This window comes from Hyperolius riggenbachi, chromosome 5 (assembly GCF_040937935.1).
Source record: "Hyperolius riggenbachi isolate aHypRig1 chromosome 5, aHypRig1.pri, whole genome shotgun sequence".
In the NCBI taxonomy this organism is placed as follows: Eukaryota; Metazoa; Chordata; class Amphibia; order Anura; family Hyperoliidae; genus Hyperolius; species Hyperolius riggenbachi.
Window position 1 is genome coordinate 12,732,436 of NC_090650.1, and position 17,254 is coordinate 12,749,689.

The 17,254-nt window shown below is 45.3% G+C and overlaps 1 protein-coding gene across 5 annotated transcripts in view; it reads right to left on the reverse strand.

Annotated features, from left to right (window-relative positions):
- Positions 1–17,254, reverse strand: part of ETV1 (ETS variant transcription factor 1) — a 115,175-nt gene that overhangs the window by 25,118 nt on the left and 72,803 nt on the right. For all 5 annotated transcript variants that reach the window (XM_068235091.1, XM_068235089.1, XM_068235088.1 and 2 more), the window contains one exon: positions 15,629–15,876. In XM_068235091.1, the coding sequence (XP_068091192.1) occupies positions 15,629–15,876 (248 nt within the window). The remainder of the gene's footprint in view (positions 1–15,628; positions 15,877–17,254) is intronic.

A 17,254-nucleotide genomic window follows, 5' to 3' on the forward strand; every position in this document is an offset into this window, starting at 1 on the left:
GATTCGCTGAAGCAATTCTCGGCATGTGTCTTGCGATTTCCTATTTATGCCCAGCGATTTTGGAGCGTTTGGTTGTAGGGATTTTGAGTACAAGGAACAAACAGACCTGTCTAAGGAAAACAGTGCCTGGGACCCCGCCTGTTTTGTGCACGTCTCTGTGTAAGTTATGAGAGGATCAGTGTCTGCAGTAGAGGCTCCTGACCAGAATAGTTAAAGGGGCACTATGATGAAAAACTGTCAAATTTAAAATACCGTATGTGCAAACAGACAAATAAGGCGTACATTTTTTTCCAGAGCAAAATGAGCCATAAAATACTTTTCACCTATGTTGCTGTCATTTACAGTAGGTAGTAGAAATCTGACAGAAGTGACAGGTTTTGGACTAGTCCATCTCTTCACAGGGGATTCTCAGGGATTTATTTATTTTCAAAAGCACTTAGTGAATGGCAGATGCTCTGTCCAACTGCCAAAAAACTGTGTAGTGAGCAGGGAAGCCGGCCAGCATTTTAGTTTAAATCCTTTTTAGGGAATATCTTTATAAAGAATAAAAGCCTTGCTGAGAATCCCCTATGAAGAGATAGACTAGTCCAAAACCTGTCGGTTCTGTCAGATTTCTACTACCTACTGTAAGTGACAGCAACATAGGAGAAAAAGTAATTTATGGCTCATTTTACTCTGGAAAAAAACACACTTATTTATGTCTGCACATATTTTAATTTTCCAAATTTTTCAGCATAGTGCCCCTTTAATAGCGATTTACTGGATCTAACAACAGCTCGTCCTAGCATAGCTACACAGGTTAACGCAAGCTCTGCTGCCGAGTGCTGAGCAGGGAGACATCTGTGCCCTGCCGGTATCGTCCCCTAATAAACTATCGGCACTGATCCCGGACATGGGCAATCCAATCCAGCTTCATTTCTTCAATAAAAATGAAATACATAAAACACCTGTTGGTCACATAATGAGATTCGCCCCGTGTGCCGTTACCCAGAAAAATCCCAGCCCAGATGTCCCTATTCCAAGACAGTTCATGTTACAACAAGATAAATTACCAGTAATCTAATGTCACCCCTCTCTCCGCATTAACGCCGACTCTGCCACGTGCAGCGCTGATTTGTCCACATTGTGCTGCTTAACTTATATTCTCATTGTCTGGGGAAGGTCCTGTATGGCTGTACCCTGCAAGAAAAGTCATGCTGTTTCCTCTCTGCCAACTCCTCCCTCAGCCCCTCCCTTCTGATGAGTCATGCTGTCTGCTCTCCTTTCTGCTAGCTCCCTCCACACCCCTCCCTTCTGATGAGTCATGCTGTCTGCTCTCCTTTCTGCTACCTACCTCCACACCCCTCCCTTCTGATGAGTCATACTGTCTTCTCTCCTTTCTGCTACCTCCCTCCACACCCCTCCCTTCTGATGAGTCATACTGTCTTCTCTCCTTTCTGCTACCTCCCTCCAAACCCCTTCCTTCTGATGAGTCATACTGTCTGCTCTCCTCTAGGCTAGCTTCCTCCTCACTTCTGATAAGTCATGCTGTCACCTCTCTGCCAACTCCTCCCTCAGGCCCTCCCTTCTGATGAGTCATGCTGTCTGCTCTCCTCTTTGCTAGCTCATTCCTCATCTCCCATCACTTTTCTGAAAACCTGGCTTCACCTGCCAGCTGGACCACAGGTTTATTTAAAATCACACAAATGAGAAATGTGTCCCTAGGCATGGCAGAAGCCTAAGTCAGGCCCCTGCAAACCCATCAGGCCCTAGGCACCTGCTCTGGATGCCTTGTGGGTTATCCAGCCAGATTTTAATCTCAGAAATGACTGGACAAAACTAAACATTTTACTAACAAAGGGTTTTCTATATGTGATTTATAAATTGTGATCAGTCAGGAGTTCAGCTTGAAGTTTTCCCGTAGTTGCCCCATGTGACCAGTCTTGCTGCTTTATATAGCACCGCCCTCCAAAAAGCTCCTCCCCCACTCATCTATATGTACACTATTTACAGGAGTACAGGGATAAATGTATATGGTTTGTACGACCTTCACTGTGGGAAGCCTTTTATAGTAAAGGGACTATATAAATTAGTTATATAAAATTATGAAAATCCATGAATGTAATGAATGTTGTGTAGGTCATTGAACGTAATTTAAGAAAAAAAAAGCGGATAGTTTGCAGTGTTTAACCGCTAAAGGGAACCAGAAAGCTCAGCATGCCTGGTCTGTAAAGCTGCAAACAGCCCATGCTATGGAACAAAAAACAGTCTGGCTGCGCTTTTACAGAAGTCCCCAAAATAGAAACAATATCCCAGCATGCCTTGCAGGACTGATTAACCCTGTATGATGCCATAATGCTAAAACACTCTGTGCACAATGCTAAACCAGGCGGTACAGACACTCTGTGCATAGACCTGCAAACACGCTATACACATATACTGTGCACACAGACCTGCAAACACGCTATACACATACTGTGCACACAGACCTGCAAACACGCTATACACATATACTGTGCACAGACCTGCAAACACGCTATACACATATACTGTGCACACAGACCTGCAAACACGCTATACACATATATTGTGCACACACACCTGCAAACACGCTATACACATATACTGTGCACACAGACCTGCAAACACGCTATACACATATACTGTGCACAGACCTGCAAACACGCTATACACATATACTGTGCACACAGACCTGCAAACACGCTATACACATATACTGTGCACAGACCTGCAAACACGCTATACACATATACTGTGCACACAGACCGGCAAACACGCTATACACATATACTGTGCACACAGACCTGCAAACACGCTATACACATATACTGTGCACACAGACCTGCAAACACGCTATACACATATACTGTGCACAGACCTGCAAACATGCTATACACATATACTGTGCACACAGACCTGCAAACATGCTATACACATATACTGTGCACAGACCTGCAAACACATTATACACATACTGTGCACACAGACCTGCAAACACGGTATACACATATACTGTGCACACAGACCTGCAAACACGCTATACACATATACTGTGCACAGACCTGCAAACACGCTATACACATATACTGTGCACACAGACCGGCAAACACGCTATACACATATACTGTGCACACAGACCTGCAAACACGCTATACACATATACTGTGCACACAGACCTGCAAACACGCTATACACATATACTGTGCACAGACCTGCAAACACGCTATACACATATACTGTGCACACACACCTGCAAACACGCTATACACATATACTGTGCACACAGACCTGCAAACACGCTATACACATATACTGTGCACACAGACCTGCAAACACGCTATACATATACTGTGCACACAGACCTGCAAACACGCTATACACATATACTGTGCACACACACCTGCAAACACGCTATACACATATACTGTGCACACAGACCTGCAAACACGCTATACACATATATTGTGCACACAGACCTGCAAACACGCTATACACATATATTGTGCACACAGACCTGCAAACACACTATACACATATACTGTGCACACAGACCTGCAAACACGCTATACACATACTGTGCACACAAACCTGCAAACATGCTATACACATACACGCTAACACACTATACACATACACTGTGCGCGCAGACATGCAAATATATACAGAAACGCTGTGCAAACAGACACACACACACACACTGAACATACACACAGTACATATGTAAACAAACTATCACACTACATGTGCAAAAATGCAAAGACATTAACACAGTACAGACACACCCAATCCAATCAAGCTTTATTGGCATAATAAGTGTGAATATGGAAACGGTATAGGGGTATACATATATGTTATACAGACATGTTGTGTACATACTGTACATGCCAACACACCTACAGATATACTGTGTGCAGTCAAGTAAACATTCTATGCTAACACATTACATACACACCATGCACACACACACACACACACACACACACTGTACACACACACACACACACACACACACTGTACACACACACACACACACTGTACACACACACACACACACACTGTACACACACACACACACACACTGTACACATGCATACACACACTGTACACACACGTAGACAGTTTATAATAATACTACTAACATTTGTATAGCGCTTTTCTCCTGTTGGACTCAAAGCGCTTAAGAGCTGCAGCCACTGGGACTCACTCAAGAGGCCACGCTGCAGTGTTAGGGAGTCTTGCCCAAGGACTCCTTACTGAATAGGTACTGACCCTAGCCAGGATTCAAACCCTGGTCTCCCGTGTCAAAGGCAGAGCTCTTAACTAGTACACTATCCAGCCACTACAACTACATACTAGGCCCAGACATGTAAAGATATAATACATACATAAACCCACTATACACACATTGTACAGACACACACATTATACAAGCAATGCATTGTGCAACATGACATAACACAAGTCACTGTGTATATTTCTATATCAGGATGAATGAGGTGCAAATACTTCCCCCACCCCCGGATCTCACTTGTGTGTCTGACCTGCTGACTGACCCATCAGTGAATCTGCAATCTGATAGCGCTGCTTACACTCCTGACGCCGCTCTCTGTATGCATGCTAAAGAACGTTATTTATTCATCTCTGCCCCATACAGAGCAGGCCGGACAAAAGTAAAAAAAAAAAAAACTTTCATAGGATTGCAGACAGCACAAAGAGGGAAAACCTCTAAACAGCTATCATTAACAATAATAAATACATGAAACAAATAAATGAACGCACAACACACGGTTCAATGTGCAAATGAGGGCCCGTTTCCACTGTGCGTTTTCTGCACGCAAAATCTCATATAGCAATGCATTTCAATGGGCCTGTTTCCAATGTGCCCATGTCCAAAAAACATCTGCACAGCAGGGTTGCCAGTTCCTTACACACTGCATGCAGGGCGACACGGATCACAGGTAATAGGTTTGAAAGGAAATTTGCATGTGTTGTAAGTGTGCATTCTTACACTAATATAGATGGAAACGAACCCCCCCCCCAAAAAAAAATAAATAGCTATTACGCATGCAAATTTGCATGGAAAGAAAAAAACTCACAAAAGCGGACGTATACACATGTGAATTCGCGCACGCATGCAAAGTCCTGTACACATTTTTCTGACGCTAATTTTGCATGTTTCTGGTGGAATAGTACCCTGAATGGCTGTGGTACTTGGATGCTGCTGCAGGATAAACTGCTCAGCATCTACTGTAACTAGGAGGGAAGGCTGGTTAAAACCCACTCCAGCAAAAAAAAAGGTAAGCAGTTAAAATCTGACAGAACCAACAGGATTTCAACTAGTCCATCTCCTCATGGGGGGATTCTCAGGGTTTTCCTGTACGGCAGTTGAGAAGTATGTATAAGTGACAAAATAGTGTGCAAGAGAGTAGGAACCATGTTGGCACTGCAGTTAAACCGCCCTGCTTTTCAGGAAAATGCTGGTGAAAATAAAAGAAAACCCAGAGAATATCCCATGAGGAGATGAGCTGTCAGATATTAACTGCTTTTTTTTTTTTTTTTTTTTTTTTTTTGCTGGAGTCAGTGGTCCTTTAACCTCCTTGGCGGTAACCCCGTGTGTGACACGGGGTAAGCCGCCGGAGGGTGCCGCTCAGGCCCTGCTGGGCCGATTTACTTAATTTTTTTTTTGCTGGACGCAGCTAGCACTTTGCTAGCTGCGCCAGCACCCCGATCGCCGCCGCGCGTCCGATCGCCGCTATCCGGTGCGGCGCGCGCCCCCCCAGACCCCGAGCGCTGCCTGGCCAATCAGTGCCAGGCAGCGCCGAGGGGTGGATCGGGTCTCCCAATGACGTCCCGACGTCGCTGACGTCATCCCGCCCCGTCGCCATGGCGACGGGGGAAGCCCTCCAGGAAATCCCGTTCTTTGAACGGGATTTCCTGATCGGTGATCGCCGAAGGCGATCGAAGCGGGCGGGGGGATGCCGCTGAGCAGCGGCTATCATGTAGCGAGCCCTCGGCTCGCTACATGATAATAAAAAAAAAAAAAAATTAAAAAAACTGCTGCGCTTCCCCCTGGCGGTATTTTTCATACCGCCAAGGGGGTTAATGACAGGATTATAAATGGGGGGGGGGGGGCTAAAGTGGTTCTGTACCCACTTACACAACTTTACAAAACAGAAATGCACCCTGAATGTTTAGCCTGTGTAATCCCCCCTCATTTGTGTCTAATCACTAGTTGTAATATGATCTCCCCTGTGTGTCACATGACTGCCTATGGCAGATAAGCAGATAAGCCCATTAGAAAGCACAGGCTGTAAACAATATGTCTGCTTCCATGAAAGCAGGATGTAGAAACAGTGCAGATTTATTTGAAGATTTGTATCAGCTGTAACAAAGAAATGTTTTTGTTTAAAGGTTATTATGCTGCTGTGTGTTTTAGGGCAGAGGGGAGTTCTAAGTTCAGGCCCACTTTAAACAATACCAGTTGACTGGCAGTCCTGTTGATCTTTCTGGTCAGTAGTGTCTAAAGGTGTGTACACACGCACTACTAAATGCAACGACGGGTCTGCCGGACCCTCCCGCTGGGCGGTCTTTAGCTGACAGTATGCGCGTGTGTAAGCGCTGTCGGCGGACTGATAAGGCTGTTTCTGAGGGATCCGCTCAGTGGGCGGACCCGTCGTTGCACTTAGTAGTGCGTGTGTACGCACCTTACATCACAAACCTCCAGCCACCTCCAGGCGTATCGCCCCTACGTCTTACTTTTCTGCCTCCTCGTTCATCCACAAGAAAGTCCCCCGGTCCAGGGGTAACTGTGCACGCATGCGCTCTTGCCCCGCTCGCATTATTCTGCGCCTGCACCGTGAGTGAGAAGGAGGAGTGTCCGCGGCCGGAATGTGCCTGCGCCGACTGGCCCTGACTGGATGACTTAACAGACCCGGCTGTGGATGAACAAAGAGGCAGAGGAGGACGGCGTGGGAGCAGTAAGCCTGGAGGGGCCTGGAGGCAGGCGGCGGCAGCAGCAGGACGACTTCCAATAGATTTCATCCGCAATCCGTCTGCAGAGCGTGGGCAGAGAATAGATCCCTCTCAGATTCCCCTCTTATCGAATCTGATCAAACTTATTGTCGATCTGGTGGCAGATCGAGGTGTATGGGGACCTTAAGGTGGACCTGAACTCTTGCACAGGACAGAAGGAAAACATCTCCCCCTCATCTGTGACTAATCACAAGTGTAATGTGTTCTCAGCTGTATCAGCTCAGGAATCTCCTCTGCATCAGCAGAGCAGCTAATTTGTAAACACAGGATGTTAACCCTATGTCTGCTTCCATGAAAGCAGGAAGTAGACACTGAAGATTTATTGCAGGATTTGTATCAGCTGTAACTAAGGCCTGGTGCACATCAGGAGTTTTTCTGAGCGTTTTGAGTTTTTGAAAGCTCCTGCTAATGTTATCCTATGTGTCTGTGCACACTGGAACGATGAGGTTTTGTAAAAAAAAAAAAAAAACCCATAGCATTACATTGGGAAGAGCTTTTGAAACCTCTAGCGTTTGGGGAGCTTTTCTGGTGTGTCTCAGCCCAAAGAAATGTTTTTCTTTAAATGTTATTATGCTGTTGCTGATCTATAGAGCAGAGAGGAAGTTCTGAGTTCAGGTCCGCTTTATGCGTATGTGCACCTTTAGATTTGTTGTATACCATTGGGGGAGGCAGTTCATTATATTTATTTATTCACATAACACTGACATATTACGCAGTGCTGTACAGAGTATATGGTCTTGTCACCATCTGTCCCTCAGAGGAGCTCACAATCTAATCCTACTATAATCCTATGGCTATGTATGTATCATGCAGTGTATGTATTGTAGTCTAGGGACAATTTTCAGGGGGAAGCCAATTTGCTTATCTGTATGTTTTTGGGATGTGGAGGAAAACGGAGTGCCCGGAGGAAACCCACACAGACCCAGGGAGAAGACACAAACTCCTTGCAGATGTTGACCTGGCTGGGGTTCAAGCCAGGGACCAGCGCTGCAAGTCGAGAGCACTCAGGGTTATTTTACACTACAGCCCTTTTCCTGCATTTTAACGCACAGTACAAACTTTGTATTAAGCAAGGTAACATAAAAGTCCATAGACTTTCATTTTACCTTTCACACCCGACGCTGCGTTTCGGTTCAACGCACCCAGGAACGTTAGGGCCGGCGGTCTCCCATCGGGTTCAATTAATATCTACCACCGCTGATTGCGTTGCGCCGTAGTATCCCGACGACGCGCCGCAGGCCATTCAACGCGTGCAGGAGAACGGCTCCTGCACACGTTGTCTAATGTGAAAGAACCTTTACCACTACGCCACCGTCCTGCCCAATAAATAATATTTCAGTAAATATTCTTAGGAGACGCACGCTTTAAAGCGGGATGGTCACCATAAAAATGTGTATTAAGTGATAAAGATGCTAACCCTGCATTCAAAACTTTTTCCGCTGTTGTGGTTTGGAGTTATCACATACTTAAAGGGAACCTAAACAGAGGGATATGGATGTTTCCTTTTAAACAATACCAGTTGCCCGGCAGTTCGGCTGAGCTCTTTAGCTGAAGTAGTGTCTGAATCACACACCTGAAACAATCATGCAGCTAATCCAGTCTGACTTCAGTCATAGCACCTGATCTGCATGCTTGTTCAGAGGCTGTGGGTAAAAGTATTAAGGAGAAAAGACACAGGATCAGCAGGAGAGTCAGGCAACTGGTATTATTTTAAAAGGAAAAAAAAAAAAAAAAAACATATCCTCAGTTTAGGTTCCCTTTAAGGAGCATTGGCCCTTAACTAGTCGGTGTCAAACAGTTGCATGCTGGGGGGTTCTTTTTATCTATAATATATTCCTCCTCTTCCATTTATTTCCCTGCCTAGGTGCTTATCTGAAACACGATCCCCTGCTCACTTGTGTTTACAAGCAAGGCTGAAGTGACTCCGCAATTGGAGGAGGAGAAAAAAAAAAAGTTAAGGGCAGAAATGACATCAGGATTTAGCCTAGTGGGCAAAAGACATGGTTCCCACCAGGAACAGAATTATCTTCATTTACTATATAAAATGCACTGAAATCAAAACGTGGATAGTACAATATATGTGTTATGTAAGTAGATCTAGGGCCTGATTCACAAAGCGGTGATAACTCAGTTATCACGCCTAAAAGACTTTAGGCATGATAACTTTTGCACTAGCAAAGTTATCACCGCTTTGTGCTCTAACTTGCGAAGCTCCCGCACGCAAAGTTTTGCGCGCGTACAGTCCCATATGGCTTAATGGGCACTTTGCGCGAGAGTTCGCACGAATTCCTTCAGATCACGCCTAAACTAAGTTTAGGCGTGATAAAGGGCTTTTCACAGGCGTGCAAAGTGTTTGCACCGCTTTGTGAATCAGGCCCCAAGTATTTACCTACCTATATAAGTGTTTTTTCCCCTGGCACAGTATGGCTAATCCTACTGCTTTAAGAAAGCGAGAAAAACAAAAACAATGCGAGCGTTCTGCGATCGATTCCAGTGATGTGGCCTCACTGGTCTGGGGCGGAGGAAGCATTGTATAACACTCCGACTATTAGTCATTCCTTCCCCATATCCGGTAAGGCAGCACAGCTGAGGAAACCTGAGCCCTGCTGGCTGTGCCTTATTGAACTGACATTCCTTCCCTCCCAGCCTCCTGGCCTTTATGAATGGAGCAGCCAGGCAGTCCTACACAGCCCATTCATGTACAAGTCTGCTCTGCACAGAGGCGGGGACCCTGGAGAGCAATCACTCACAGCTAAAACCCGCCTGATTGGTTTACGGGCCTTCTCTAGCCTTCCATTACAGAACCTGCTCCTGACCGCTGGTAATGCACCAGAGGCAATCCAGACAGCGCAATTCTCAAATCATATCACCGGACAGGAGCACTTACTGTAACTCCACGTCTTAATGACAGACGTTTGTGTGCAGGGCCGCCCGAAAAACCGCAGAGCAATCATCGGCCGGGAACCTGCCAGAGAGACGGACGCGGGTTACGGGGCTGGGTTCCTGGATTACGCGACGCACTTAGGGCCTATTCACACTTAGCTGATTAGCAGCAGTTTCCCGCTAATCGCCAGGAATCGCTGGCGCTTTTAAAAGCACTGGTGTAAATGTTAAGTATACGGCAGCGATCTCACTGCTGCAATTGCCAGCAATTCGCGGTAAACGCAAATACGGCCTTTGCATCGCTTATTCGCCATTTTTGAGCGATCGCAACTTAAAGAAATGTGAATCGCGCTCTCAAAAATCACGAAAAAGTGCAGCGCAAAAGATGCATTCATCAAAAAAAAAAAAAAAAAAAAAGGACCACCAGCGATTAGCATTAGCGTTTCGCGATCTCAAGTGTGAATGGGCTCATATAAATACTCACGTGACGATGGATCAGGGAACCTCGCAGCGACGGCTCCCAATAAACGCGGATACCGATTCATCTTCCTGCCCACAGGAACACGCGATGGGACAGGCGCAAACGAAAGTTCAAACAATCGCAGTACTTTGCGCGGGAGTCGTCGGGGATCTGAAACGTCTGATCTGCCGTGATGGTAGTTATAGCCACATGTCGCAAAGCGTCGCTTGCCTAGTCGCGTGCATGTAGCGGACGTTGCGATATCACACAAACAATCGCTTGGCGTCTATAAAAATAAATCCCCTGTATCTGAAAAATCGCAGTGAAAATCACGTAGCGGGCTCGGGCCTTTATACTTTCTTGTTGCTGTTCACAGTACAGAGAGCGTTATGGCGCATTGTGAAATATGGCGCACATGTGATCTTTCGAGTTGTACTGTGTAGCGGCCACTTATACTACACATCACCCGGCGTGGAAAAAGCAATGCCGTAAGCAATGGGAATGCAGAGGTTGGGATTGCACCGGGACCCCTGGACTAGAGGGGCCGACTAGCAGCCCTCCTTCATCCATATTATTAGCTTTGCGTTGGTGTTGTGCTGGAAATGAACACCTCTATATGTGCCTTGCATCCTACCTAATAAAACCCCTGCGCCCTCCTGTGTCCGTGCATTTTTGCTACTGCGCACGTGTATCACGCAAGTGGATGTTGGGACAGCAGGAGGACAGGGCCAGGGGGTGGGGGGCCATTGGTGGCTTGGAACGCAGCCGTTCGTCCTGGGGTCGCGTCACAGCCCTAGTGCCAATTATCTAATGGGCGGGCTAAATAGCTAGTAGTGGTAATAATTATCAGTTTCCTTACTCGGATTACACCTCTCTGACACTGCAGCTGTCCCCTCCCCTGCTTACACCTCTCTGACACTGCGGCCGTCTCCTCCCCTGCTTACACCACTCTGATACTGCGGCCGTCTCCTCCCCTGCTTACACCACTCTGATACTGCGGCCGTCTCCTCCCCTGCTTACACCACTCTGATACTGCGGCCGTCTCCTCCCCTGCTTACACCATTCTGATACTGCGGCCGTCTCCTCCCCTGCTTACACCACTCTGATACTGCAGCCGTCTCCTCCCCTGCTTACACCTCTCTGACACTGCAGCTGTGCTTGGTATATTTTGAGGCTCCGTATCAATACAGTGCTTGGGGCCCCATATAAAGCTCGCATCAGGGCCCCAAGCTCCTTAGTTAAGCCACTGAGAAAGCTTGTGCGTGAAATCGCATTTGTGCTTAAGTTACAGGTGTGAACAAAGCCTATGAGGGGAACTAGAGAATAGTTTACAGAAACAAATCATCACCCTACTACTCACTCAATTATAAAATACAAGTATTAAAGTGGACCTGAACTCTTACACAGGTCAGAATGAAAACAGATAAATGCACCCTGTATGTATTTAGAGAGAGTTTAGTCTGTCTAATTCCCACTCATCTGTGACTAATCACAAGTTGTAATTTGGTCTCTAAGCTATGTCAGCTGCATGCCATGGCAGAGCAGCTGATTTGTAAACACAGGATGTTAACCCTATGTCAGCATCCATGAAAGCAGGAAGTAGACATTGCAGATTTATTGCAGGATTTGTATCAGCTGTAAGAAAGGTTTTTCTTTGCAGGTCATTATGCAGTTTATCGTATAGAGCAGAAAGAAAGTTCTGAGTTCAGGTACGATTTAAGTCTATAAGTGGAGAAGAAGGTGGTAAAAATCTCAGATAATTGGGGGAAGGGAGTTAGTAGTGAAAATGGGGGGTGGGGGCAGATATAATGATGCTCCGCCTGTAAATATGAGGGGCGGGGAATAGACAAACCTAATGACTGAGGCATGGAAAACACAAATAGGGCTGGCATTCTGCACTAATTCGACATTGGGGGGGGGGGGGGGGGGGGGAAGAAGTGCTCTAGGGGAGGGGGAAGGGGTGGAGTTACTTCTACACCAGAGATTAGGGCGGAGCCTATAAAGCATAGATTTTAGAACATTGCCATACCACGACATACCAGCACTGTACTGTGGAACAATGAACACACAAACACTAACAATTCAGTGTGGGAGGGGGGTGGAGATACTTCTACACTGAAGTGGAGGGTGGAGCCTAAATAGATGCTTTTTCACTCAACGTTTATTTTAGACCACGGCCATTGCCCTACCGCGCATACCAGCACTGCATTGCGGTAACAGGAACACACGTTGCTAACCATTCAGTTCCACTTTAAAAAAGCGATAAGCTGCCACTCACTCATCCCTTTGTGTTTAAAAATAGTCCCTTTCTCCCGGCTGCCGCAATGCAAATAATTACGCTTCTCTGCTTATCTCCAGACTCATTCAAATACGTGAGTCAGCCAGCTGCGCAAGAAAAGCAACGACAAAGACGGAGGCGGATATCACAAGAAGCCAAACGCCTAGCGAGACATGGAAGGCAGAGGTCAGAAATGAGAAGAAAAATAAAACAGACAAATCACAATTGTTTGCGTTGCCGTCTCCAGGCAACCACTATCGGTGTCAGTGTTCAGGTTACCCCCTTACAAAGCACGACAGCTTGCATGTCAGATTAATGCAAGTTGTATGCAGTCTGGGATTGGGCCAGACAAATCAGCAGGGAGAGCATTGGATTCCAAGATGCATAGGATTATTGCCTAAAGAAATACAATTCTGCTTGAATGCAGGTTTAAAGGACCACTATAGAAAAAAAAGTAGGCAGTTCAAATCTGACAGAACCGACAGGTTTTGGACCAGTCCATCTCCTTATGGGGGATTCTTCCCCCACCCCCCTCCCCAACAGCAGTTTAACTGCCAAAATGGTAAGATACCAGCCAACCTCCCTACTCACTGCACACTATTTTGTCAGACTTTGCAACTGCTGTTCAGGGAATGCTGTTGAAAACAAAGATTACCCTGAGAATCCCCCATGAGGAGATGGACTGGCCCAAAACCAGCTCTGTCAGATTTTAACTGCCTACATTTTTTGCGATAGTGGTCCTTTAAGTGTACAGTCGATAATGCAATTATTCATGATCAATTGGGCAGACCAGATTCCCTGTTTTCTTATACAATGCAATGTGAATTATCGGATTAAATAAAGCCTGCCTGCTTCCCTTCTGGTACATTGCCAGGGAGAGGGAAGCTTGTAATCTACCATCCCACATTCCTGCTCCTCACTGATTGGCTGAGGGCAGTTCAGTGTGTCACGAGGATGAGAAGGGAGAAGCTGCTGAAACATGATCTATGCTGTGCTCACATGCGTTTACAAAGCAAGCTAGATGTACGACAGTGCTGTTTCTAGAAGGGGAGGGGGGCATAAAAAAAAAGTAAGGGAGTGAATGACATTAGGATTGGATTCAGTCAGAGGCAGAAAAGATGCCGCCCCCCCTCCAAAAAAAAAAAAAAAAACTGTTGTAAGTAGAACAAGTATTTATTTATCTGTATATGTGTTTTTTTTCCTGGTATAGTATGGCTGACCCTGCTGCTTTAAACTCTAGATAGTCACAGATGACTCCTAAAAACACAGTGGCCCAAAACAAAAGTAAAACTGCGGTAAAACTCCAGCAATTTCAACAACCGCGACTCCCTGCCTGAACGTACCACACACTATTACACACCAGCAAAGCAAATTCGATATACGTCTAAAAACAAGGAACGTCAACTCAACACCAGAGAACTGATGCCTGAGCTCCTGAGAAGCCGACGTGGACATGGCGTAAAACGAGACGAGAAAAACAGCCCCCGAACAGAATTCAGAGCAGAACACCCTGTACCGTAACAGAACACCGACAGAATCACCGTATACCATAGAGGATAGCTAACTTACATACATGCATACATACTCCTGGCACCGCTAACATAAGGCAGGATTACATCATCTCCTCCTTACTGCCAGCTACAGACGGGCAATGAGGTGCTGAAATTTCCCGAGGCATGCAAATGTTACGCAGATTAGGGTTCAACCAATCAAAATCCCCAGGAAGTGGATTCCAAGAGGCATACCATTTGCATGATATTTGCATGTAAATGTGGAACTATTAGCATTATTCTTAGAGTTCAGGACAGAATGCACTTATGTCAACAGGATCCCCTTTATCACCTAATTCAACGCATAGGTCAAAGTTAACTGGGCCTGCAATACAGCTTGCATGCTCTCCCCTCTGAATTCAGCTGGTGGGCGGCTCATTGTGACATGCAAGATGCCAGACTGCATTTCCAGCATTGCATGGATGTACATCAGGAGGTGGAAAATAATTTAAAATCTTTAATATTTCAACAGGGAACAACAGGAAGTACAGTTCTTACTTGCTTGGAGACAAAACCCAAAATAGCTTTAAGCCTTGTACACACGTTCGATCAAGGTCGATGAACAACAGATTTCAAAGTTTCAGAGGACAATCGTAAAAAACTGTAGCCAAATGGCAATGTAGCTAAATGGCAATGACAAGTGACCGATATTGGGTATTCTGTTCAATCCAACTGGTGAGACAACTATTGGGCACATATCGTGCAGTCAGCCAGTGTGTACAATGCTGTTCCAATCCAGGGCAAGCGCATTTAACTCTGATGCGGCGTAGATTCTACAAGCCAATTGCTGCTCCAGCAGGAAGTAAATTCAGCTGTCATGTGACAGCTGAGCTTTCTCCGATTCATCAGGAGCCGTTTTAATTGGCTCCTGACCTCCTGATCATTTTGAGCCAACCACAGTGATCGGGAAGTAAAAGAATGAAAGAAAAAGTCTCAAATCAGTTAAACGACTTGTTTCTTTTTGCCGAGAATTAAATGTCGTTTGAGTGGGCAGACTTTTCCAGCGTGTGCACGGACCTTTCACCAATTAACTTCACCAGGGAAAATCTTGTGGCTCAAAATGGCCTTCGGATAAAATCCCTGATCTACTTTCCACTAATTATTCTTAGAAATAATAAGCTAGTTCTCTGTATTTTACTCCTTCAAGAAAACACCTAAGCCCTTCTCCAGGTTATCTACTGCATCTGCTGGAATCAATGGACAACTAAAGGCTACAACTTCACAGTTCTCGCTGTGACGACCTTTCTCCACTGCTGCAGATTAGACCTTTCCAGCTCCAACCTCAAGGGCTGCCCTTCAAGTTTCATTGGTGCCTTTAGAAGCAAACAAGTTCTCACTTCGAGGGTGTTGGGTAACCTTGGGTTATTTTTAGTCTGGACATCAGAATTCACAAACATCTCCTTTATTCAATCCATGAGGACCTACCTGAGTCGTAAGCAAAGTCTCTGGGCTCCTGCTTGATCATGAGAGGCGGGGGAAAGTTCTGGCTGGGGGTGCTGCCCACCATTGGGTTGTGTTCGTACACCGGGTCGTGGTACTCTTGTTTAAATCCTTGAGGTGGGAACTGGATACTCGGCTCGGACATCTGCCGCTGGTAAACTGGCCGGCCGTCCTGTGGCAGTGCGGGGAGCGGTGGAAACGAATTGCACGGTTCAGATAGCTGTCTGCGAAACCTGTTTGACCATAAAAAGGAAAAAAAAGGTAGAACTGTCACTTTTTTTCCCAAAAGCAGTGGAAAAAACAAAACAACATAGAAAGTGTCAACATTAAATACAGTTTTCTTCCTTCACGGAAAACAATTGGTGTTTACACTTTGCAACAAGCTAAGTTAGAATGGATCCATTTCGATTGAGTTGTTCATGTTGTTTGATCCACAATCAGCAGGCACGTAATCATCTTTACTACTGACAGACATGGAAAAAACAGACAGCACCAACTACCATAATCTATAACCCTACCCCATAACAATGTGATAGGCCAAAAGTTTTTTTTTTGTTTGTTTGTTTTTTTAATAGCTATACATAAACACAGAGTGAGATACTGATTTCTTGGCAGTTGGAAACAGCTGTTATTTCCCACAATGCAACAAGGTTCACAGACAGCAAACCATCAGGACCATGGTCATGACATCACACTGTGGGAGGGTTTTCCCCATAATATCAGCCATACAGACCCCCCTGATGATCTATTCACGAAAAGGTAAAGATTTCTGGTGGGAAGGGGGGAATCAGCTACTGACTTGGATAAAGTTCAGTCCTTTATTAAAGTTCCTCTTTAAGAGCATCTGCATATTATCATGAAGTCAAGAAAAATATATAATAAATAATAATAATAAATAATAATAATAATAATAATAATAATAATAATAATAATAATAATAATAAGACACTGGTGGAACTACAAAAACATCTGGCTGTGACAAATCAGAACATTGAAAGGAGTTATTTTAGCAGGGCGCACGACGCTGACAGAAGTGACTTTTCTAAATTAGGCGATTCTAAAACCATTTGCTAGAAACCTCATAACATTTCATCGTGAGCTACAGATTATTTGCAATGCAAAATATATATATATACAAAAGCAGTCTGAATTTACATCCCTCTGCAGAGACTGGGGGGGATAAGGTGGCTGCGCTAAACGTGCGTCCAGATACTAAACGCTCAGGGAGAATTTGAGGGAACATTTATAACTATGCCGATCAAATGAACGCAAGAATAGCGCCATTTTTTTTATAGAAAAAAAATGCCACTTCTCAGCTGACTGCCAGTGGCCTGGGACTGCCACTACTGGTGATAATCACCCACAATAAGTGACAAGCATGGTCTTTATATAAGTGGTGATCGGCAAGATCGACCTTCTACAGGTTGCCAAATACCATTCACCACGTTAAAGTGAACAAGAGGTGAGAGGGACAAGGAGGCTGCCAGATTTGTTTCCTTTTAAACAATACCAGTTGCCTGGTGGCTCTGCTGGTCTATTTGGCTGCAGTAGTTTCTGAATCACATCAGAAACAAGCATGCAGCTCATCTTGTCACACCTGACAATGTCAGA